The sequence below is a fragment of the Sparus aurata genome, chromosome 16 (assembly GCF_900880675.1).
Source record: "Sparus aurata chromosome 16, fSpaAur1.1, whole genome shotgun sequence".
NCBI lineage: Eukaryota > Metazoa > Chordata > Actinopteri > Spariformes > Sparidae > Sparus > Sparus aurata.
The window spans coordinates 25155425-25182170 of record NC_044202.1 but is presented as its reverse complement, the minus strand read 5'-3'; the positions used below and the strand labels follow the sequence as shown (position 1 = coordinate 25182170).

Below are 26746 nucleotides of genomic sequence, written 5' to 3'. Positions count from 1 at the left end.
CTGAGTGTCGACTCTTTGGGAAAAATTGCACCACCTGGGTTGACAGCCGGTCGCTAAGATAAGCTTATCTAGTAATAGTATAGTCAGTACAGGCCCAGTGTGAGACACTGAAAGGACTGTTTTAGAGAACTGAAGGTTAGTTATCCTGTAACCCCGGTTCCCTGATAACATGCCTCACGAGAAGCACCCACCTTGCATAAACTGAGGTGGGCTTATCTTGAATGATGTGTGACGCTGAGTCAATCTCTTTTTTATGGGAGTCTGCAGCCATCAGGACTCTGCCCTGATGGCTGCAGGGTAATGATACAGAAGCCTCTGAGGATAATGGCGAGAGAGCATTCAACCTGGTGAGACACCAATGTCATGAGTATAAGAGTTACAGGAGAAATAACCACCTGTTATCTCTGAGATTTTAGCAGCAGCTGATTGGTAAAGAAGAAACAAAGCTCTGGAAATTAACCCAGACTGGCCAATCATGTTCAAGCCGCAGATACCCACAACACCAGTACTGACACATATGACGTGTATGTGTGAACTTAAAATGTGAGTAATAAAGGGGTATATTAATAAGTTCTGCTTGAATTTATACAGTAGCTGCACCACACACACACACACACACGAGCATGCATGCACGCACGCACGCCATACACATATACACACTGGAATGTATCCAGATGGCCAGTATAATGTAGAATCAAACAGAATGTGACATTTGTTCATTGTGTTTGTATTGCTGTTGTCGGCCCCTCACATTGTCGGAGTGGTCCCACTCCTCCAGATGGCCAGACCAGCCCCGGTTCTTGAGGTTCTTCCATCTCAGAAACAGGATTAAAGGCCGCATTTTTTTTTCTACACCTCAGATATTTTTTAAGTCATTTCTGAAGCCTGCAGAAATTGGCGAGTAGTGTCAGAGTGCAGACAGGCAGTCGACTGAAACAACCTGCCAGTCAACAGTGAACAACGAGATGCAGGATCCTGTTCCATTAGCTTTTTGGAGCTCTTCTGCTCCACTGCATCTCTTCTTCATAACACTGAAATCATTCTTTATGTAGTTTTGATTGGTTTCAAGGGACCCATGAGCATTATTATGTCTGTGTGATCACTGAGGCACAGCCTTTTTGATCATTATTTATGTTGAAAAGACACTGTTCCTTTTTTAATGGGCCTGCAGACGGTTTGGGTTCATTTCATTTACAACTATTTAATTCCCAAAGTTGTGTCAGTGCTTCTTCTTAACACCAACCCGTTGTACCATGCGCCACTCAGACAGTTTATTCATGATGGAATGTTCAACAGTAGATGCCAAAGACCTCATCTCATTTCATGAATTGCTTCAAGAACATCGGACCTGATACATTCACTCACTCACTCACTCAAGACATTAGCAAAATCAGCAAAATAGCCCTGGAGAAGGAAGCTGTTATACTACCTTTGACCATCTGGACAATGCATATTATCTTCAACATCTAGGTTGTGTTTAAAGACAGTGGACTTAGAGTGATGGGATGAATTTCCATTATCAGGATAATCATGAATATCCTCACACCAGTGACTTCAACAAAACCTTCTAGTTCAAAAGCAGACCCTCCTAAACTGATTTCTTTAAAGATTGTGTTTTGGTGAAAAACAAATATTAACTTAAACAATATTTTTAAGATAATGTACTGCAAAGTGATTCCAGTATATGGTTACATTTTAAGAGTTTTACTCATATTTTGATGGTTATCAGGATAATAGGGTGAATCGCAATTTTGCCCAGGACAGTCAGGGTGGCATTTTTTCATATTGTACCATACCTGATGTGTTCCATGCAACAGAGATATTAAATGCCATCCAGTGAATAAGTGAATGAACTCCAGATCATTATACAGCCTATGTGCAGAACAGCAGTCCACTTATAGTTCACCAACAACGATAACACACTTTTCTATCATCAGGCCTCTCATAGAATACACATGTGCTTCTGTGGGGATATCTTCCTACGTGTATTTCAACCGGTAAGAGGCAAATTTCCAGTTTGTATATCAAAGAAGCCGAGGCTCCCAATCACCGGTGATTACCCACTTGGTCTGGGTTCACACTGAACGTGGCTTTGCAGTGTTTGTGTGCATGTTTTTAAGGCGTTTGCCACACTGACATGAATCCCCGGTGCATTCACTTTCACTTTCACACCATTTTTGTTTTGTTTTTTTAATCTAGACTTGTTTATTTGGTTGGGGTTGCTTTCATCCTCTGTAATTTGCTCTTGGCAGATTGTTTATTTTTCAGTCAGAGAATAATTTGCTTAGAGCAGAATTGCAAGATAGCTGTATTCAGGTGTGAGTTACATGTGAATATACAATGGCTAATGCTCACGTTGAGTGCAGTCCAAAGTTTTAGTCAGCAAAATCATGCTGATTACCAGCATATAAACCACCTAGTTTCACAACCTGCCATGATTTTTTTTTTTTGCTTACTGTATTTATTGAGTGTGAGGCTTATGTGTGATGAGATCAAACTATGTAGTTTTCCCAGAATGTGGTTTTTATTGACTTTCCCAATAACAAATATTTGAAGAAACAAAGTTGTGCCAGTTTGAGAAAAAGAACTTAAGGCTTATTTAATCCAGTTTGGCTGAACAAATACTGAATTCAGCCAAGAACATTTCCCAAATACAAGTCAACCCTGTATCCCCAGTTTACCCCATCTACCCAGTCATCTCAGCTCCCTTATGGCCTAACAGATTTTGACTCAACAGATAGCATACAAATGTGTCCTGTTTAGTTTGGGGAAGTGGCACTCATTCAGCTGGGCCATGTCGGGGCGTTCAATCTAATCTGCACTTCTCTTGACATATTGGCTTACGCCTGTTGTGCGCTACGCCATTTGACAGTCAAAATCAATGCAGCTTAAGTAGAGATCCTGATCCAGCAGCAATCACGTCAGAACCGCCCATATTCTTAGCCCTTAACCCCTTCTGCTGCTATTCATACCTCGACATACACAGCATCATTTTCAATCAATTTCATCTTTCCCTTATAAAAAAAAAACTCAGTACGATTTAATGCAGCCGGCATCATAGTAGCCTATGGCGATGTCTCTTGGGGGTAAAAATTCCATTACCATGTAAAGCAGCTTCTATTTCTTCCCTCTTTTTCCTTTAGTTTTACTGCAGATGCATTCAACAGGTTACTTGGGCTTGGGAATGATTGAAAACCTCAGACCTGAGGATGTGACTTAAATGGCTTTGTCAATACCCTGAAGTATAGTTGCTTACACATTACATATTAAGTATTTCATCATAACGTCTAGGTTGTAATTTGCAGAGGGCCAACTGGATGAGAAAAGGAGACTTTATACTATTTCTTGTACTCCCTTCAGCTGTGTGACCCAAAACAGATTCAATAACAAGTTTATTTACAGTATTAGATAATCAGAATGATTAGCTTTGACATTCCAGAAAATGTGTTTTGATTTTGACTAATAGATCATGTCTAATATCTGTTTTCAATCATTTATGTATCGCTTTTGTGGAGCATTGTGAAAATACAGACATTCAGCGTGAATCCCCTGGAAAATAGCTGTCTTGTGTGATTTGGAACTTAATCAAGTTGCACCGAGATAAGTTTATGAGTCGTGGCAAACAGCCTTGTAAACAGAAACATCAGTAATTCAAGGAAAACCCCAACCCAACGTTGCAGTAACCTTTGGCTAACTGCTGCCTGTTGTGCAGACTGCAGGACTAGCTCCTTTCCTAAATGTGCTTTATGTGCCACAGGGCCCCTTTAAGGCCAAATTTAGCTTAAAGCTTCTGTTTCCTTTTCCTTTTTTCTTAGTAATCATCCTCTGATTCAATTTGCCATCTGTAATTGTTCCTGGACCTCTGGACTGTGATGAAACCTAAACTACCCAAACAACATGTGATGGCAATAACCGAAGCGCGCCAGTGAACGCACAAAGAAGGCACTTGTGTGATATCCTCCGTGTCGTTTTTGTTTTCCATGTTTTTTATGAACGCAAAATGTATTCAGGACGCGGAGGCTGACAGTAAACAGAGCTTTGCTGGGGTGTTATATAAAGTCACTATTGGTTATATCTACAAGAATAATTGAGATGCTGTATGATAAGCCCCACCCCAACAGGTTGAACTAGGCAAACGGCGAAGTCAGGGACATGTCAATCAAACAGTCCCTGCACATCCACACAGACCTGAAATAAGATAAATTAGCCAAAATAAGTGAAATCACTAGTGCTGGTATACCATCTGTGTGCAGAGCCTTGACAATATATCTCAGGTGGTATGTTGAAAATGTACTATAAACCCTCAGATGCATCTTAAAACTCCTGTTCCTGTCTTAACCTCACATCCCTCCTCACCCTGCTGAGCCTATTAAAATAGGCCCTGGTATTATAACACCCCCAGCTCTGGAAAATAGACTGTAAATTCTCAAGGAAAAGCCAGTCTTGCAGGTTTAAGACGATCAATGCTTTTTCTCAAGTAAAAATGTGCCTTCATTTAACGTTTGTATTTGAAGCCTTGCTGTATACTAGAGGAAAATGCACGAAGGTTGGCTGTTGTTCTCTGAATGACTGTAATTTATGCTCAGCAGCTCAGACGAGTCAAAGCGAAATAAGGAGTCACCATTGAATCATTTCCTCAAATGTTTTGAAACAGCATTGGCTCACAACTGCACCACCACACTTTCGAGGGCCTTCAATCAGATCTGTTCTTTTTCTAAACCTGAACAAAACCTTGTGCGCCTCATTCTAATACATTGGTGCTCACCTGAGGATGTGATGGAGAGAAAGCTTGTAAGACATCATCTTGGAAGCACAACAACACGTACAACATAACGTAAGTGCAAAGAACAGGGGTAATGTCTGGCACTCTGGCCGCGTGTCCAACCAGGCCCGACAGCATTAGTTGAAACATTACCTCTTTCAAAAGAATCCACAGCACACTTCTTCACGTATTGTTTGTCCTGATGGATGAGAGTCATGGCTAATGCAAACCAGAACCCACAAGAAAAATAACTCTTAATGTGGTTAGGACATAAGCATCCTACATCCTCAGTAACAAACAAACACAAACACACACACACACACACACACAAACGGCCAGACACGCACACACACACAAACCAAATGAAAATTAAAAGAGCTACATTAGCCAGAGCAGAGCACTAAGGGAGCATAAATGAATAGCATTATGAAAGGAGAATTGTCAATTGGCAGCGAAGATTAGTTGGCTTGAGCCGTTCTGTTTTGTTACAGAGGGGGGAAAAAAGAAAAAACGTCCTCATCACGGGAGAGGCTTTCACCAAACAGCAGTCTGAACAAAGGTCAGGTGATTTTAAATAACCAACGGGCCATTAGGACACAAAGGACCTTAATGAGAATTATTAGCATCCGCATTTGGATTAGTCATGTATATCTAATTCTCGCAGAGGAGTCTTAATCATTCATTTTCCCTTTATTTATTTATTTATAGGACTACTGTGCCTTGCATAGTATACTGTTGATTAGGTTTAAGTGTTTGAGTGATGTGTTCTGGCAGCTCTGTTCTGTTCGGCTGCTCAGTTAATCAGTACTGCGAGCGCCAGCGCAGACATAGCGTGATAAGACATAAAAATAATTCAGTAGACTTGTGTACGATTTTACGCTGTGAGTAGATAAGATGAGATCAAGTTTACATTGATCACTTTAGATTGGATGCCCTACAGCTCTGTCCATTTCATTATCGGTATATTGAACATATTCAGTTCCAAGCACAAGTTCCTTTGCTTACACCTCTGTTGAAAGATTTGGCTGATGCGTTGTGCATTTCATATTTGAATACGGAGCACTTTCCTAACAGCTTGTCTGGGATTGAAGAGTGCATGCTGTTCTAGTGCAGGTGATTGCGTTTATCTTATGCACTACAACACCATCATCCTCAGGCTGAGAACTCATTCAGCAGGAAGGCCATTTCTTCATTTTGCCCTAGCTGGTGGAGAAGTCAGCAACACCCTATGTATATGACTGAGTCAGCAAATCATTTCAAGGTTATCAAGCAGACAGTGGCGGCCCTTATCTGGGGCTTCGTTTCCTCTCTCTTACAGGATATGGCAGGAAGCAGGTCCCACACGGCAAAGCTGCTCTTTTGTGGTGCTATAACATCACTTCCCATCTGGTCAACACCTTGCCTCCACGCTGAGCTCTGTCTTGGTGGGAGTGAGGCGGGTCTGGTGAAAAGGGACTTGAAAGAGGTGGGAGCAATAAAAGGAGGGAGGATAGAGGAAGGGCAACACAGCATTTAAAGAAAACAAAGAGAAGAACACATAATAAAGGTAAAGGTAGTAATGCAAAGCCTGTTGAGTCAGAGCATAGACATTGGGGAAATCAGAAAAGCTCAGAGTCTGTTTGTGTAGTGGGGGGTTGTGTGTGTGTGTGTGTGTACATTTATGTTTGCTCTACTGATACTAGGACAAATCTACCCAAACAAAGCACAACAAAACCCAAAATAAACACAGTTGTCAGTTTGCTAATTCCCATGACACTTGTCGTACTACAAAGGTAGACACCTACTGAGATCTGTAAGAATAACATCATCAGTGGTCTGTGTCTGGGATCACTTTCAAAATTTGTGAAATTGTTCCAATTTAGTTTTCTTAATATGATGTCACTCCTTGGAGGAAAAAAAGAAGCCTTGAAGTCAATGTGAAACACTCAGAGGACAAAACAACCTACTACAACATCAGGTGATTAAAGCGATGTGTTTAACAAGAAAACCACCTGAGTGTGCTCATTGGAAAACATCTAAAAACTCATATAACAAGATGTACCTACACGAAGAACCTTAAGGAATGGATTATTTGATGTTTGTCCGCTAGGGGGAGGGAAAAAAAAATGTGTGCTTATCCAGAAGACCCTAGGCAACATTGTCTTTCCACTGGAGTCAGGTTTGAGGCCAATATTCACACTCCTTACTACAGTTTTGCTAACTTTGTCCTATGTTTGGTGTCAGGCAGGTACAGTGCAGTGGTTTTATTTTATTTTATTTCATTTTATTTTCCCTGAAATCAGCTGCAGGAAGCATGATTAATACGAGCAGTAAGACTGTGTCATGCAGTAAATGTAAAAACGAAACAATGATCTAAAACAGGCTAATATTTCTGCCAGTTGATGACAGAAATATGAAAAATGAAGATTCTTTTTTTCCTTTTACCGATTCAACGCCAATTAGAAGGGCTAAGTAATCCATGTGGTTTGTCTCATTTATAGTTATTCCAGCAAAGATGGTAAAAGTAATAAAGAGCGGGAGAATCGTGATGTTCAGTAACTGTCAAATTGTCAAAATATGCTGTGCCTTGACACTGTTGATAAAAACACTGGTGCAAAGTGGCAGTAAAGTGTCCAGACAAAGGTTGTTGTTGAGGCTTGCACAGTGTGGTATCAGGTGTGTGTGTGTGTGTGTGTGTCTGTGTCTGTGTGTGAGTGTGTCTGTGTTTTCTGCAATCAGTGTTGTTGTTGTGTGCCGGTGGTGTGTGTGTGTGTGTGTTCGTGTGCAAGGTATTGCATTCATACAATTTTCTTTCTCATCAGGGCAGTAAGTATTTTACAATGAATTCACTACATGTGGTGTATAAGCTTGTGCGTTAGAATGAAGGGATGGGCAGGAGAGAAGGGGAGGGGAGAGTGGGAAGAGAGTGAACGAGAGAGAGAGAGAGAGAGGGAGAGATTGTTGATGAGCTCCGAGCCAAAGACAAATCAGCACAATTTGCTTAATAAAATTAGGGACAGTTGAACTACACAAAGCCAGCCGCTAGCTGAGGGAGGACGGCATTCAGCGCAGGACTGCAGCTCGATAGCACACAAGAACTTGACCCGAGTGTGTTGTTGTCCCTCAACCACACGCCTGCTGTAATAGCGGCTTCAGATTCTAGTCTGACTCCAAACCAGCGATAAGCGCTTAAGCAAGGCACCTCCTCACACTTGGCCACAGCAAACCCTCCACTAGACCCAGAAGTCTAGGCTGGGCTCAAAGGGGGGGCATGCATCAACAGACAAAGGAAGAAAGGGAGTCTCCCAAAATGGAAGGGGATGAGGAAATCCCAATGTCGGCTTCTGCTGAAGCCCTGGACAGTCCCTCCTCCGAGGCTTTGGGAGCTCAGGCAGAGCAGGCCCGAGCCACCCTCACCCCCGACCCCCGCCGTGGATGCGTTTTTTTCTGTCAGCCATGGTGTCTGCTCCTCACACTGACACTGCTCCTGCTTTCTCTTCTCGGCAGCTGGGCAGTGGTCCACCTCACCCTGGGGACCAATGGAGGATCACCTTTTCGGGTGTCGGCCAGCTACGATCAACGGATTCCAAAGGATGACACAGCCACCATTGAGCCCCACTTCACCACCAATTGCACCATGGGTAAGTTGGCAGTGCCATGTAATTCCTCTCGGAGAAGATTGTAGGGTAATGGTGATGTCTCTCCGTTTATTTGTGTGCAAATGGCACATTTTTGTTTGTTTGTTTTTTGTATGAATTGGGAAAAATGAAAAAGACTTAACGATCAATCAATGTGTGAACAGTTTTTTAAATTAACTTACAATGAACAATATTAGTTAGGGCAAAAGATCAAATATTACGTTGTCCAAACAGCCTGGTAAACGTCCTGGGATCGTTCTTGTGTTTACAGTTGTTCTCTCTGTGTTTCCTGTCACGGTTTGCGTAATATATGTCGGGACTAAATGTGTCTCACATGTCTGCAGAGTGGCCAAGTTCCCCGAAGCAGCACAAACATGTCAAACTGGAAATTGCACAGCTACATTCTGTGATTTTTAACTTCATTACACCATGTTGTGCAATGAAATGCCTAGACTGCTGGAGACTCAAATAATATCCTTCTCTGTCAACCTCGAAAGCTCCTGAAATTGGATTAATAAAACTGATTCAATTTCCTCTGAGCTACACGCAGAAGCACAGCAACTCTTGCTTAAACGTTTCAAGTGTGCATTACTGAGGAAATATGTATGAAATCCTTATTTCCTCTCACAGACAGATGTGTGGTAGGCAGGAGGACCTGACTTTCAGGCCAAGAAGGCAACATTTGATTCAACTTTTTGTGTATGAATGTATCTGCACAATTTAATACATGTTATCCTTTGGGCTGCAACATGTGGAAAATAGGCATGGCTTTACAAAAATTACCCAACTTGTTTACCAGACCATGTTAGAGTCTGCTCACACAAAAATGAATCAAAAAGCACAGGATGACCAGAAGTAGTGCTCCCCCAGGAGCTGCTTATCATGGACTAAATGAAATCTGGCAGCAGTGTTCAAAAGAGCTCACTGCCTTTATATAATGCTGCTAATGCGTTGTTTTTTCTGCAACTAGATTTTCAATGATGTATTATTCTAGCACAATTAGGCTCATTCAATCATAGCACACTTCCCTGTTTATTCACATATCTACATGAACTTTGTTAATTGTATATATCTTGCCTTTTTCACACATGTTCTTCAGATATTCAGTAAAGGTGCTGATTTTCCGGTGTAAAACATGAGAGAGGCTTCCTAGTTGGCAATTTGTGTCTGATTTATTGTTGCACTAGAAATGCTCTTTAGAGGCACTTTTTATCATTAATATACTTTATTTAATTAGTGTGGTCCCACTGAGGTTACAAAATCTCTCTTTAACGGAGCCCTGGCTGAGACAGCAGCATAACAGTGGTTCAAACAATATACCATCAAACCTTCCGCTTAAATTTTAAATCCCATAATTAGCTGTAAATCTGTCCACAAGTGGTATTAGGCCGCAGGGGATACTGTACTGAACTGTACTGTGTTGTGTCTATGCTACACTAAAAAATGCTGCGTGAACTATAAAACCTGTCTTTAATAATGCAAAAGCTGCCCTGGTCCAAAAAACCAAACCAACAAAACCAGAGATGCCAAATTTTTAGACTTATGAGTACTGCTATGGCAATCCACACCCTGTTCTAATTAGTCATCATTTATTAATTGTGGTCGTTTTAAAAAATGAATCGACTAGTAAAGGTTGGCTTAGTTTCTTTTCCTCCCTCCTCTTCCTCTCAGTGGCCACCTAGGTATATTTCATCATGCGAGCAATTTCTCCTCTACCTTACAATTGTAATTAACTTGAGTTGCCCTGATTTTATTGGCCAGAGGTTTTGGATGGAACACTTGGCCGACAGATGGAGCAGCATTGTCCACAACATCCACTTCAGTCCAGTTCTTGTTATGCTACACACCAGAAGCTATTCAAGTGGGCTTTGTACGGAAACGTACAAAGCATCTTAAAAAAGGTGATCATTCCCCAAGGCCTTTTTGTGAATTCAGAGAGATGCTCACAATCCAGCAAATTTAATCTCCTCCACTTTTATAGAGGCAGAGTCTCTCTGAGCTCTGCAACAAAGAAATATCTTTTATGCTCCGTCAATATTTAACTCCGGATGAATGAGTAACATCGTTCTACAGGAAAGATTTGTTGAGCTCTAATTCCCCCAAATTCGGTTCAAACGGGCTGTTTGGACTTGAGGTCAGGTCAGAGCAGTTAGTCACAGGGAACAATTCATCATTTGGTGCAGCTGAGCTTCTCACAGCTGGCTGGCACTGGCAGCCTGATAACACACTGGCAACACCTGACTCCCTCATTACATTATCTGGATCATCAAATATGTAAATGCATGTGTGAGTGACAGAGAGACAAAGAGGAAGAAGGAGATAATGACAAAGACAAGAAGAGGAAGAGAAACTGAAATAGAGCTCACATGCAAACCAAGTTCATATTTATTATCCTTAACCTGATCAGTGTATGCCTAACTTTAATGCCTGCGGTGACCCTGACTATCCTGATGTTTGGTACTTCTTGAAGTGAGAACTGAGAGAATCAGTCACTTCACCAGTTGGCCCTCATGACTCTGAACCTTTCTGATTTGAATTAATTCTCAAACAAATCAATATGCATCCCACTGAGGTATCAGTGGTTCTCCCTTGATTCTTTGACTACCCGTCCATGATTTGTTCATGCAAATCCAGCCGCGGCTGAACAGTGTCTAATTGTTCTCGGCTCTGGGTTCACCGTGTTCCTCTTGCCACGGCGCACGTAAGCTGTGGCCAGTAAAGAGACAAAGCATGCAGACGTTCCCTCCGCAGGCACCACCTGGGTCCACAGCACAACACCTACTACACACATCCCACTCCCAAACTAAGCCCTAATCCGTCTCGGCACGCTCATCATGTGGCCTGGCCGCATTTTGTGGTGTTCTCAACCTCCCCCACTTTCCCCTCCAGCACCTGTCACAAACCTGGGCTCGAATTACCTTCCTTCCCACCTAGCACAGAACATGAAGCCAGGGTGCTTGATTAAGCCTCTCACATACAGTCCCTGGCAAAGATAGCTGCTTGCTTTTTCTTTTTTTTTTGTTTTAGGCCCCTGCACTCAAAAGTAGCTAATTATTGCTATTAATGACCTGCATTGTAAGCCGTTTTGGGGTGAGTAGTGCAAAGCCTGATCCAAACTTGTTTTGTTTTTTTTTAATTTGTGTCAAATGTTGGTCTCTATGGTGGAAGTCTGTGGGCACATAGTGTTCATTATTTCTTTATAACATGGTTTCATAACCGTTTCCTGCAGACTTGGAGGAAAGCATGATTCATTCATTCTCAAGTCAATGAGATAAAAAAAAAAAACATGCTAATGATCAGTTTTATTTTCAACCTCTTGTACTTTTAGTCTTTTGAGCACACCTGCTAGAGTTATAATATTAACAGTCAGAGTCATAATATTCCCCACTTACTGTCAGATGATTCGTGAATTCATCTAAACATTCATAAATGTAGCAGCTCTCCGTGTGATCTTTTGAATCTGAATTTGAAATTTAACAATGTCCACTTCCTCCCTCTTAGTTGTTTTCCTGAGCGGAAAGGCAGCGATTACTCAAGCCAGTGAAGTGCAAGGAGATATAGTCAATACAGGATAAATAAATGGAGCGGTGTCTGACTTCTTTCTCCATACCCTTCCACTTTAATTAACTCATCAGTCACAGGGCCAACAAGCAATCCAATTTGTTCCCCCTAAAGTGACTTGTGTGGCTATATGCCTATCTCTGGAGCTCATCCTCATCCTGACAGGAAGTTAGAATCCCGCCTTCTGCTAGCATTTCTCTGATGGTCATGGCATAGCTGTGCAGAGGACGTAATTATTCAAGCCAGCAAGCCTGTCAATGGCACTCTTAACCTCCTACAGTCTCTCATCCTAGAAGTAAACAGAGCCAACTGTGATGACAGACAAGCTCATTACCAGATTGTGTCAATAGCAGATTTGACTTTGCCTCTGTCATAGTACTACGGCAAGCCAGGTCACGTTTGCCTTCGCACTTATAACAATGTTTGTCCACTGAAGAGCGTGTTCATATTTGTGCACATGTATTACCCTGCAAACTGTCACAATTCATTTTTCCAATCGGCCGTGTAGCTGAGACAAGGCAGCGGTGAGCCCCGTGGGAATTTGAACCAGTGACCTTCCCTTCCCCGGCCCATTTCCCTAACCATTACACCTTGCTGCTGCAGGCCCTTAATGGAGCGTTACGGCGAGTCTATGCTTTGCGATTAGGTACACTGCAGCGTGAGGGTGTCCCCAGGCCCATCAATCACACCCGGCCCTGTGGAGGCAATGAGGGAAATGGGTTTGGAGAAAGCTGGTGGAGTGGACATAGTGTTAGAATTGTGGATGGATGGGTGATGGGGTTTTTGTGGAGGAAAAAAATCCATTCAGTATCATAGCAGGGTACTGACGCTTGCCTTTAAACGTGCAGAACATCTCCAGCATAAGCCTTTAATTGAGTTTTCAATTTCACTTTGACTGCTGGAATGAAATAAACTCATCCCTGGAGTTTTTGTTATTGGGTAACAAGCACAGGCAGATAATAAATATATATACTCAAAAATAAAAAACCCCATACTGTCACAACAGTGTGAGAGTGTGTTTCTGAGATCAAAAGAGTGTCAAAATTGCAGAAAATGTATCAGGGTTGAGGGATGTCATACAGCGACACAGTGGCCCATAAGGATGAGTGATAGAACGTAACTGATTTCACTGTATCCCATCAGTCTTATAAAGACTCATCAGCTCCACCTGCGCTCATCAATCCACAGATGCGCACGTGTGCAGACTGAATAATGTCGCGCAGGTGTGCAAAATAATTCAAGCATTTTGAGCACCAAGGTGTGATTTTCCTCTGCCACACAAAAACACATCTGCACATAGATCTTCTGATGTCTGTACAGGATTTATATCATGCTGAGTCAGTCCTATTAATGACATTCTACTTGTAAAGCTTTAGGTTTCATGATCAAACTTATAAAGTAAACTTCTGCTCTAATTAATATTACCATTTAGTCTTAGAGGCCTCTGGCTTAAGACACTCAAAGCTTTCATGTCTAAGTTGCACCAGGCAACTATGCGTTCAGTCCACAGCTCCAAATGGAGTTGAAATTGTATCATATCTGCTTTTTTCCCAATTAATATTAAAATACATATCTTTTCATGTTTCTTACTGTTTAGGTTTGTGCGAGAAAGTCACATTTGGAATGTAACACTCAAAACATAGTGAAGGTTTTACTAACACACAGCACTTGGCAGTTATATTTTCCATATTAAAATCAGGAAAAGAAGCTAAGTTTCTTTTCCTCTCATGATCAATGGGTTTTTAAGATTTTGGATTTTTTTTGTTTAGATGTACTGTCTATGGAATGTTGCAGAGCTGTTATAGTGTGAGAGCTATGTATGCTGCTATTCCCACATTGGGTACGACGAATCGGACTCAACTTTACTGTAAAGATGAGGATTCACCTAAAATCTCTTGGATTTGAAACTGTTGTTTGCTGTCTTTACTGCCGGTTTGTGGTCGGTAAACTGTTCTTGTCTGAAAGCATGGAGCACGATTCTGCGGTAAAGCCGATCTCTTCTGTCTTTCACGGACAAATTATACAGTGGAAGCTATACACTGTTTTGCCACTGACCACACAGAGCTGGTATTGAACTGTTTACTGATTAGTGAGGGAATGTGGTCCGATCTGTTACGAGCGCTCTACTTGGTGCTGAAGTCAAGTTACTGCAAACAGAGCCGGTGTGTGCTGCTATGTAACTGTTTGCACATTGTTATTAAGTGTTCATTGGATTCGAATGCTCTGAAAGACCTGCTGGATTGAGCAGTATGGCTGATTATGTGTGCAGCAGCATGTAGAAGCTCTTGAAGCTCTCATGTATTATTCTTACAAGTACTTTAAATGGTGAAGATTGTGTTTTCCTGTCAAATAACTTAAATTCAAAAATGCTTCATAGGTAAGAGAAAACATGCAGGCATACACAGCATGATGTCTGTGTTTTGTTCACACCATCAATTGATTAAATTGTAAGATGATGATAAAGAGAGGTCTAAAAAGAGACCTCTATTCCCCGTGTACCATCTGCTCACCCCTTTTAGATGACGGCTAGTCACTGAGTCTGATCAAATGTTTGTTCAACATTTGCATATCAAATATTATTTCTATCAACGGAATGAAGGTTCACCTTCACCAACTGCTTCACTTTTTGAAGTTCCCATGGTAGCAGAAGTTAAAGTAAATCGGGGTCAAAGGGCAGCCAGGAGTGCCTTTAGTAAATCACATCGTGTAGTGTTCCCTGAAACAGAAAGGTGGATCCATCTCTGTTGCAGTTCACGATGTGCCTTTCAAATAGAGGTGTTATTTAATTATTCAAAGTCTGCACCTTCTTGGTGTGAAAGTGGAGTTAGCTTTTGTGTGACATGTGACATGTTCTCATAAGAATTTTAATGAAAACATTTTATAAACAGTGATGCCGACAAGGTCAGTGTCAGAGCAGATACAGATCACGTACACTGAATTACTGCACCACTTTCACTGCACTAGAATGAATTTGTAATTATAAAACAGCCGAGTCTTATTGTTTGGGTCAATAGAAAAGATCCAGTTACGTGTTGATTGTTTTATCAACTGTCCATTTCACAGATTAATAGACATTTAAATGATTTATTGAGCATGCAATGTAACAATGCAAACAAATATACTGCAAAAATGAGCTCAGTTCTTTAGAGGATTGCCATCTCTGGGTCGGCCATGTTTTCTGCATTTTCATCCAGCATTTGTTTCCGTGTTATTAACTTCACTGTAGATTGCGCTGTCTGCCTGCAGGCTAGGATTTGAATAGCAGAACTAAAAGAGGCATTTTTGATCACAAGAAACTTATTGCATCTCATTTTCATAAGTACATTAAGATAAGTTAAAAGGAGGCACTCAGCGATTCATCTACCTGCCAAGTTTGACTTTTTTTTCTCCTTTTCTTTTTGTTGTGATGAGGGTTCTGTGGCTCTGTTCGTTGCTCAGAATACTTTGGGGTCCCTTGAAAACTTGTTGGAGGTCACTCATTGTTAGTCCAGAGAGAATGCACAATGACAAAAAAAAAGCGACAACTAAAAAACAAAAAAACACAGCTCATCAATTAACTGAAGACACAACCTGCCAAGAAAAAGCCCTATCTGCCGCTCTAAGCTTCATCACATTCTACCTCTAATCTCTTGCCTTAGGCCCTTCCGCGAGCAGCATCCCCTCAACACAAACTGGGTTTCTGTCGCAGGCACCTTTCCAAGGCAATCTACACAGGCAGTTTCGTTTTAAGATATTGAGCAAGTGTTAAATGGCCCAGGGCACCAAGTAGAGTGTTTCCAGCATACGTATGCCAAATGGAACAGATGTCTAAATCAACCCTGACCTGGCAGGGAGGCGGAAATTTCTGGATGTTATGGACTTAAGCATCATTGAAGAAAAGTCAGTCATTTAGATTTAGCATTGCTAAAATCTCATTTTACTCTGTAGGGGGGACATTTGTATGTGGAACGCTGGCATGAGATTTTCAGGCCAGTGAGTCAACTCGATCCATTTCTTTTTGACTGTGTTGTGCACTGCAATTATGATGTAGCTGCAGTTTGGTTTTAATGTCTGTGAATTTGTTGTATCAGAAGCCTGTTAGAGATATATTTCATGTTCACTGTTAGGAGGCCTAAAGAGGACTCACTAACTATTCTATGAACAGAATGTTGGACATATCCAAATGCCTGCAGAAGTATTCTATGAATCAGTGATTTCAGAAAAACGATTATTCTTGTAATTTTTTTGGCCATGGACCAGTAAAAAAGAAAAAAAAAAATCATACTTATTACATCCGCTGAGATGAAGAAATTAATTATATATCTGCAGTTGTTCATGTGTTAATCTTAAATTAGCGTAGTGCAGTGAGCTGATTTCTTGTTTGGAATGGATCCAAATTTTGATAACTTCACTGAAACAAACCAAAAGAATATGGAACATCAAGAATAAGTCAAGACTTTTGAATCAAAGCCCACTGCTATAATGCTCATGGTGTTAACAAAAACAGGCTGCAATCTCACCACTCTGTCCAGGAGACGGATGCTTTGATGTCAACGCGCTTTGTATACTCCGTCAGTAACAATGTTTACTTATAACGCCTCATAAATGAGTCGGCTCAGTCATGCAGGAAGTCTGAGAGGTGAGAAAAAACAGCATGTGACACTTTGTGATTCATGAGTGAAATACAAAGAAATGATAATGCCTTACTTATATTCAAGTAAATGAGCAAACAGTGTGTGCTTAGAGGTAGCACAATGGACCTTTCCCACCAGTCCAGACTTGGTCTTACTTTCCTTAAACACGACTATAAAGCTGTAAGAAATTGCAAAGTAAGAAGAGGATGCCCTGTGTTGAGCAGCACTACAAAGTATCAATCGTACCATTATAATTGTTTGTTGTTGTTGTTGTTTTTCTTACAGTTATCAGTCGGTCCAATGATGTGTCATTTTGACTTTGGTGATCCGTATGGTCCATCCATTAAGTTCCACCTCTAGATCAAAATCATCCGTGGTTCATGTCTAAATACCTATAAAATGACATTTCACTGTTAAATTGCAATTGTTAGCATGCTAACACCTCCAGCCAAGTTGGTAAACAAATACTTATCAACATGTTAGCAATGACACTGTCAACATATTAAATGATGTTGCTCAAGCTCCACCTTGCAAATGTATAGGCTCAAAGAGTAGCTAGCATGGCTGTACGCTCTTATTGTTGTTGCCTTGATTCCACCAGCTGCAGGTGATTTGTAGAAGGAAATCTCTGACAAATGTTTGGTCTGAAAGGACCTGTATCATTACATAATGGGAAAACATGGTCCTTGTTGAAAAAGAGATTTGACATTACAGTCCGCAGGTAAGTGCTTATGTAGACACATGGCTTTGATGTCAGTGAGCCAGTCATGTGAAAATGACATCTTGTTTAAAGGCGCCCACAGCTCCACTATAAGCCAACTGTAGTGGAGATTCAAAACCACTTCTCTACATTCTCTCAAAATGAATTAACCAAACATACAAGAAAAGACAGTACTTATACATGGTATACATGTTTATGGTTAAGTACACACGGGTCAGACGTTACTAAAACAATGCCACTATTCAGATTAATTTTCAACTAAATATGATATAACATCACATGAACTTATTACACCAATGTAATGCATACAGAAAAGCACGTCACATCTCTGCAGTGCAGAGTAGACGGTGGAGGTACTATTTTCATTTTTGGTCCCTCCCGCTCTGCTCTTGTGTGTGCTGCTGTCTCTCCAGCAGGGAGCATGACAGATAGCGATCGTGATTGGGCAGAGCTCTGACCAATCGAGCGTGGCGGTGTGCAGTTAATTGAATTCATGAGCGAATACTTCTTGTCCTGTCGACTGTCCGGTGGGACACTCAGCTGCATCCATCTTCAGCATCCCAGCCACTGTAAATCTCAATGAGTGTCTCCGGATTCTGCCTTCAGTGTGGTGGCCAGAGAAAGTGCCATCGCCCTTGCTTGGGCCCCTTGAGATTTTCCCGCTCTCGACCGAGAACAGTCGTCTATTACGGCATTTTGGATTAGACAATATACAGTAATGAATGAAAACAAAATGATAAATGAGTCCTAACTAGTGGCGTATTGTATAAAAGACTCTATAGAATATGTGAAGGTCTGTTTTTTGTGTAGTCTCGCATTTTGTTCTATTCTATCCCACAAAGCACACAAGCCAGGCAATTCTTCAGACATTTTTTTGTTTCAGAGAGCACACAGAGGGATTTCAGGGTATGATTGACATGCTCGCTCATCTGTGGGAAAACAAAAGCCATATTAATTGCCATATGAGTCTACCCTCGCCATGATTCCAGTCTGTTTTTGCAGCTCGACTTTAAACGCGTCTGTCTGTATTCAAATGTGCAAGCAGTGTCCACCAAACCATAACAAAACTTTTATTCAAATGGCGAGACAATCTGCTTTGCATGATCTCATGATATCCCGCTGTGTGAGACGTCTCTATCAGTGGAATCTCAAAAACGAGATATAAATGACGCAGTTATGCAAAAATGTGAAGTGTTGACACGATTTCATCAAGGGTGGTGTGTGAAAAAGGGAGCCAATAGGAACTCCACACAGTTCCGTACGCAGTGACGTTTCTAGACCAGTTTTAATAGGGGGGCCAGGTTGGGGCCGGCTTTTTTGTCAGGGGGCACATACAACCCGGAAAAAAGGATAAATCCCTCATTCAGACAAAGCAGTGTTTACAATTTCAGCAATTTTGATTGGGTAGTAAACTGCTGAGACACGTTATTTCTGCCTTTCCCTTCAGAACAAAATCATTGCAAGAAATCTGTCATTTTATTATCAACCCTCTGGGGTCTGGGGTATAATTGGCCGTTTTTGACCATTTTTGATTTTACCATGATATTTCACCTTAAAAACAATTAACCTTGCCTTGTTTGGTGTCATTCTTTTCACCACAACCTCACATGTGTGACTGTACAGTTATATTTTCATTTTGACATACTGTATTAACACAATGGACCTAAAATCACAAAAAACCATAAAATCCGAGTAGGAAAAAGTTAGTTTTTTTACTGTGAAAACCACAAATATGCTCAACGAACCATTTTTATTACTTATAATGCAAATATAAATTGTTATTTGCTAAATCTGTGCATAAGTTTTTGAAATTTACAAAGTTATATGTAAGTATATATGGTGTGTTTTTCCACCAATAGGAACATGTTTTTTTTGCTTGCACTTCCTGCTTGCGGACACGTTCGTGAGGAAAGCCCGATCTCTTTACCGTCTCTTCCTGCACCAAACGCGCAGCAAACGTGACGGCAACACTAGTGAAAAAGTGTGGCGTACATAATACATCGTAACTCCGGTTTTACTTGGCCTATCAACACAATTTAAAAACTGGCATATAGTTTGAAGGTTGCTCTAACAGATAGAGTCAGAACAGAGACGCACAGAGGCTCCGTCTCGCTGCTACTTCATCTGAAATTAGTCACATGATTTTGACGCGCCGGCGCGTCAATCGACCTCAGAGGGTTAATACAGACTCCCTGTCAGGGGGGCCACAGGGGGGTCCAGACTCAGAGTTACGGGGGCACTGGCCCCTGTTGGCCCCCCCTAGAACCACCCCTGTCCGTACATACAAAAAACCATGATACCTCATTTTAAGTTTGCTTCAATGACCAGACAACCCCCCACACTAATAGATTCCAATGTCAACCACTTTATACACTCTATATGCGTTACACTGACTCTCTTTCCCCGACTTTCAAACAGCAGTTGCATCATTTATGAGATCTGTCAGATTTTACCTGGTATGTTTTTTTATAATCTTGACAGCACTCAAGACACTACTACATTTAGGACAAAACTTTCGACATCTCGTCTTTTTATCAGCTGTGATTTCGGCTGTAATTTAATTCTTACCTGTTTTGCTTGGTTGATTTGCTGTTGATCTTGAAGGTAGAGCATTCCCCCAATTTTCATCTTGGAAGCAGATGATGAAAGTTGGAAAAACTGGGGCAACTTTGCCGATAAGGACGAGTTTTTTAAAGAGAAAGGTTAAAAGCAAAACTTTAGTGAAAGCACTCCATCAAAATAAGCTCGACTGACATTGGCAGACGGGAGAGAGTGTGTTTAACTTCAAAATGGGTCCCTACTTGTGCACAACAAATTATAATTACTATAGGTAATTAGGTGAAAAATGATAAAACTTCACTGTAAAGATTGTCCTCTCATCAAACTAGGCTGTCCATTCAGTATAAAGACACAAATATTTTTGAACCTGGTGCTACATGACCAGAGAAAACAGAGAAGGGGGACTGTAGCATTCCTTTTTGCACAAACGGAAGACAAACTTCAACAAGATTCACTGCCGCTGTGCCAAACCAATAAACACTCGTGCTCAGATTTGGCTCCGAGTCCATTGTGAAACAGTTCAGTGCCAGCTTGTAAAAAAAACAATGTGTTATTACAGTTAAACTCTAAAATATGTTGTTGAAATTACGTTAGATGAAAAAGAGAATGAAACAAACTGTAGCTCATATTTGATCACAACTGCTAAGTTTGACATGATCTGAGTTTTTTCAGCCTCAGACTTCTCAGTACATAAACAATATGGTGATATGATCCTTCTCTATTATAGCTAAACAGTATGGTAAAATGCGTTTCTGGAGGCATTTTAGTCAAGAAATAGGCGGTGTAGTAACAAAATATTAGTTTTATAGTTTATCAGCTCTGCCTAGAGTGGCTAGTTTGATTGGAGTTTGTGAGTGAGGCGGCACACAATCTATATGTGAGGAAGAGAGCGGCGGCTTGTCCAGTGTGTGCAGATTGCCAACGCAAAATCATTTTTTAGCCATGACTCTAATTTATAGCAGTATGTACTAGCAATTGTGTAGAATATCCAATCCATGTACATCCTCTAATGTGAGCAGCCTCGTCTATTGGCTGTCGCCAGGCAGAACCAGCTTTTACAGCCGATATTGACAGTATTTACATGTTCTAATTGCATCCTGTCAGGTTGCTTCTTATTTGTGTCGCGGTTATCCACTAAATGTTGTCAACAATCAATCTTGGTAAGCTAGACATTACAGTATGTGACTGCTGGCTCTGGGTCGTTTCTCTTCTTCCTGACATTTAGACAAAAGCAACAAGAAGCTGAGAAGTACAATAAACGGAGGGCTGTCTGTCTCATTGTCCGTCCCATTCCTTCAGCTTTGCAACAGAAAATCGATGTCACTGTAGACCTGCAAACCTGACTCTAAAACCCTTTGGACCTTGAAAACAGCAGTGATGCAGCTGGCATTACTTTGGATTGAAAGTTATTTGTTGCTAAGCTCAGAGGCAGTAATCTGAATGAGATGCTATCATTATTTTCTGCGTATTTCTACCAGAAATATAATGTGCAGTGATAAAAAGCGAACACAAGGGCGCCTGAGTTGACACTGGAGTCTGTCAGTTAGGAGACCATATGTGTCAATTTATGAAAGCTACCTGTCCTGCAGCATTTATTTCCTTGTGACTGTAATTCAGCGTCTTTGTTGATCTCTGAATAGCTACGCTTTGTTTCGCATGAGAGGTTCCTTTTAGTGTCTTGTCTACCGGGTTTGTTTTCTTCTCTTAGACCTTTGAACATTTGTCACATGCACCTGAAACAATGTTCCTTTTCAAGCTGTCAGCAGTGAATCAGGCACAATAGCTTCACACTTTATCTAAATGAGCTCAAGTGAACTGTTTTGCACGGCTGTTTACGGTATGCTAGTGCGAGCGCTTCATATCAGCCTTTTCTAGCCAACATGCTGTGCAGGGCCCCAGCTCTCTGTGTCAAGTGTCTAAGTGTTTCCAGTTTTGCCATGCTAACAGCCGGGCACAGAGACACTAATTGTTAGCCGTTTAGCTGTTCCCAACAAGTAACTCCTTTCGAGTGTTTGCGTGTCTGCGTGGTCATTTATCAGCATCCGTGTGCCCTCTCCAGTCACCTCTCCTACTCCTCGCCACTCATGCATCATTCCCCTCACAAAGCCAAAGCCACCCCCTGAGCACACGGATAACAAAACTCACTTACTCCCACAGGCAATTCATCCCCCACTGACCCACTTGTTTTCGCAATCTGACAAGTGTGATTTAAGAACTGCGGTAGGCCAGGAGTGCAGCGGCCTTGTCTGGCTGCACTTACCTGCCCCTGGAGCTGAAAGTTCAGTGACATCGCCACTTTGATACTTTTTACTCCACTGTCATTAAACTAAGATAAATCGATGAATTTACATACCTTGCCCAAAGGTTTCAGCGCACTCCAGATAACTTTTTTCTTCCTTGATAAATCGGTCTGCTTGCGGTGTCAACATTATACAGAGCGGAAGCCACTGAGCTCAACGAATGCATAATGCATGTGTTGAGCATGACTCAATACACATAGCAAAACCACATCTATACCCAAACAGTTGGTCATAAATAAACAAGCCGCCGCCTCACCTCATTGGAATAAAAATGATATATGTGCCTTCTTCTGTGCTCTTCTGTGAATGTCACGTTACTGTGAGACTGTGGTTTGTAGTTTAAAGTGTGCACAGGCCATTCATTTAGCACTGAATGAACAACATTTTTAGAAGAATTAGAGCTGGATTATTCATTGACGTGTTAACGTGGCTCTGTGCAGCCATTAAGGCCGTGCCACAATAGTGGGCTATGGGAGGCCTCTGACTAATGTGTTTTTGTCTCTCTCTTTCCCCCCCCCCCCCTCTGTGATCCATTGAGTTGGCTGAGCCAGTTTCCTAATGGGCCTTAAGGTTTTTCAACTGTGACAAAAAAGAGTGACGTGTGCCGCGAGTGAGCCACAGCTGTGACATTTCTGCCCCCCGCTGCACTATAACTTGACTCTAATTTCTGTCCTGCTGCAATATAAGAGAGTCAGTAATGAAAACAGTGTCATTACTGAAATATTGTGCTTTATGTGTGTGCTGTATCATTTAAAAGTCCTATATTATAAAAAAAGTGAGATTCTAATGTCTTTTTGGATCGTAAAGCAGGTCTAGGTGCTCTATACATACTGTGAAAGTATCAAAATGATCCATCGACAGAGAAATGCAAAAAGACAATATTCAGTAACTGTGTCTTTAACGAAGCTGTCAGCACTTCTATAAGGTTGTGATGTCACAGCTGTACAGTCACCAGCATCAGCCACGCCCCCAACACTTCCGGTTGCAAAAACACCAGCAGAGCTGTTGAAGAAACACAGTGCTCGGGCCTGCGAGAGCTGACCAATCAGAGCAGACTGGGCCTTTCAGAAGGGGGGTCTATAAAGAGACAGGCACTGAAACAGAGTGCTTAGAGTAAGGACTTGAAAATGAGGGACCTCTAACTTTTGCATTGGTTTAAACTCAACTAAAGTAAAGTCATTTAAAGTTAAATCTCATCACAAACTTGGATCCAGTGCACCCACACAATTTGCGCAGTGAAATGAATCGTTTACAGGCTGATCTTAAATTGTGTCTACATCAAGTAATGCTTACATTTATAGATCAACTGACGTCGGCTGTAATTACTTCTATCCACTTAAAGTAAAATTGGTTTGTCGTATCTTGATTGTTTTCTGGAAAGTTTACTAGCCGGGCGCGCTAGGTGCACTACTAACAGCAACATCAACATCATTTGGCAGTTTCATTGTTTGGTTTATTTCCCTCTGACATTATAAATGTTTTATTGTTGATTTACGCTGTGCTCTGTTTTGTCCTGGTACATACCTGTGTCTGTGCGCCTGTCAACCCAAAGTAAGTCTGAGCTGTGCTGTTAAAGGTATATCATCATGTCACACAGAAAATTATGCAAACTGAACAACAAAAGCACATTCATTACAAACTTTGTGTTGAAATTAGCGTAGCATTACTGCCTATCTTGTCAGCTCGGCTCAGAGTATTCGCTCCGCGCGCTGCCTCTCCTGTCATGGCCTGCAACGTTATCAGACTTCTGACTCCGAGTTCTCTGAGTAGAGAACAGATCTACATAATACAGATCAAGGGCAAACTACAGTCAGCCGAGCCAGTCACTCACGATAAGAATCACTTCTCATTTTCTTCCTTGTGAGAGACGGAGAGAAACGAGATCCCCATCAGCCGACAGTTTTTTTTCCGCTCTGCTGTTTTGTTCTCTGTGCTGTGATCAGCTTCTGACGATGAAGGTGGAGGAGGGCAGTCAGTTTCCACAATCTGGAGATATCGCCTCACTGATTTGCATAGATATGCAAATGTCCTGGGTTACAGTTGAGTTGTTGAGGCCGCTGATATCAATTGGTGTCTGTGTGTGTGCTCCCTCCCCTTGTGCATACCTGCTACAGTATCTAGGTCATTGTTCTTGCGTTCCTTGTTTGATGGATATGTACTGTATTTAAAGCCAGATGCTTATTCAGCCTGGGCCAAGTTATTTATGATGCTACAGGCAGTCTGTGGATGTCATACAGGGTTTACAGTCAGGGCTTATAATAGCCCTTTGTCACTGACTGATGTACTTTAATGTAGCAACCGCGTATTTTCTACGGTTTGTAAGTTATGTTTTCTCTGAGCTACTGATTTGTGTTTTATGTCCAACATATAAATCTAGCAGTGATACTCGATAAGTAAACCTGGAACAATTGGGAGCTATTTTCCTTGGCTCCAGAAATATATTTTTTTCTTGGTTTCTTTTTTCATTTTCTCATTTTGCTGCCAACAAGCAAATCATTTTCTTAACTCTGACTTCACTGTGGAAACCTTGCAAGAGCTACTTTAACAATGACTGCGTGAGGGAAACATTCAATGACCAGTTTCCTCTGTCTTTCCTCTCCTGTACCTCCCCTCCTCCTTTGTCCAGAGTCCTCACCTGGCCCTAACATCACACTGGAAGGCCAGTACCACTGTCATCAAGGACCTGGGATCCCGCTGGACAAACTGTGTGACTTCAATACAGACTGTCCACTCGGCGATGACGAAGGGGACCTATGTCGTAAGTACACCATGATACGGGATCACAGCTGTTAAGAAGACTTTGCAAGAGGAAAGCTGAGGTGTCTGAGCTGCATTCATTTCTGGATAAGAACAGCCGAATTGGCGAGGTTGGTCAGCCATAGTGATTAGTCTTTAATGAAGTCCTTGCATCTTGCTCAACAGAGCAACAACTGAGTGTCTGCGTGAGCTTTGCTGAAAAAGAGGGGAGGGGAAAAGCAGAAAAAAAAGGCAGCGTAGCTATGCTTGGCTAGCATTTCTCACCCTTGACATATTCCACGGTTGTTATTTCTATCTCTTTGCACATTTGTTTTCTGCTTTTCCCTAGGCCTAGTAGGAATACTAGCCAAGTATGCTGACATCTTATTCACAAGTGAAGTCCCCGAGGCCCTGATGTTTGTGTGTGTGTGTGTGTCTGCATGTGTCTGTCTGTGCGAGGATCTTTTTTTAGTCCTACCTGCGTGCGTGCATTTTTGCATTATCTTCAAAATTTGTAGACACGCAGTTCAAATCTCTGACCCAGCAAGTTTTTTTAAGGGCCATAGTTTGATTTTAGAGTTTTCACCCAGATTAAACTGACCAGAATTAATTCGCTCCTGCCCATAGTCCAGGTCAGCCTCCCATGTGGTGCTTATTAAAATGATGGCTGCTCCCTCGTGCTTATATGTTTGCTAACGATGGAAGCTGGGAGATAAGGGGGTAAAGAGAGGGCGAAAATCCCAGCCAGGCGCAGTTTCCCTTTCTACTGCAGGGGGACTTATCAGTGCTAATTGGCCTGAGAGGCTAACCCATGGGAATAATTTCCATTTGAATGTAATAGATGTATATGTCTGTGTAACGTTTTGATTGCAGGTGCCAGTGTTGGAGCATAATGATAATCAGTAAAACATAAAGCCAGCTTGTACACTCCATTGTCTTCATTCTGCAACCATATACAGCACAAGATTGTATATGAGCCCAGTCACTAGAACAGATTCTGGTATTTGCTTCTGCAGACTACAGATATATTGGAACAACACATGCTTTTTTATTACAATTTATTTGTTCTATTTCTTCACGTTGTGAGGCACTATGTATGGTCTGGTTAGGTTTCAGCACAAAGCCCACATTTTATGCTATTGACAGTGCTTTATACATTATGGCCATATGGATATTTCTCAGTTATGTGACATCAAGTAGATAACACGATATTGGTATTATATATATTTACATCAGTACCAAACAGAGGAGGGAGGGTCTTGTACAACACTTGACACAGACTTACAGGGCGAGGCTTTTTACTGCGAGATGACTGGAAAATGTTTCAGATCCCATTTCGCCACATCCCCACACATCTTTTCCAGCTGTGTGCCCTCGTAATGCTGAGTGCACAGAGGCATGAAGGCCAGCTATAATTTGCTTTGTATCAAGGTTCTCTCTCTGTCTCTCAATCTGTTCTTAAAATAGAAATAACCTTTATCCTTTCTGATTAAGGACAAGGACCAACGATTCATCAGCCCCCCTACACTCTCACATGTGTAACTTTTCTCCACCCACAGTTTACGACCGCACCTTAGACTCCATTTTCGTTCCATTTTATCGCTTTCACTCATCACAATTATTCCCTGCTACCCAACATCACTCACATAGTGTTCCCTCTCTGACACCCTATTCTCTATGATCTATCCACAAGCTATCTTCATCTGATTTGATCTATTTAAATCCTTCATAAGCTTTGCCAAGGCTCATTAAGAGAAAAAAAGCAGAGAAAGGCAGGAGGAACAAACTTAGCTCGTGTCAATCACAAAGATTCCTGACATATAAGGGAAATCGAGTCCCTGTGGATCTCCCACACCATCCAACCCCGGCATCATTAT

General features: G+C 41.6%; 1 protein-coding gene across 2 annotated transcripts in view; it reads left to right on the top strand.

The window, feature by feature from the left end:
* Nucleotides 1-26746, top strand: part of alk (ALK receptor tyrosine kinase) — a 352676-nt gene that overhangs the window by 270650 nt on the left and 55280 nt on the right. For both annotated transcript variants that reach the window (XM_030391467.1, XM_030391468.1), the window contains exons 5-6: nucleotides 8249-8382; nucleotides 24760-24891. In XM_030391467.1, coding sequence (XP_030247327.1) covers nucleotides 8249-8382; nucleotides 24760-24891 — 266 coding nt within the window. The remainder of the gene's footprint in view (nucleotides 1-8248; nucleotides 8383-24759; nucleotides 24892-26746) is intronic.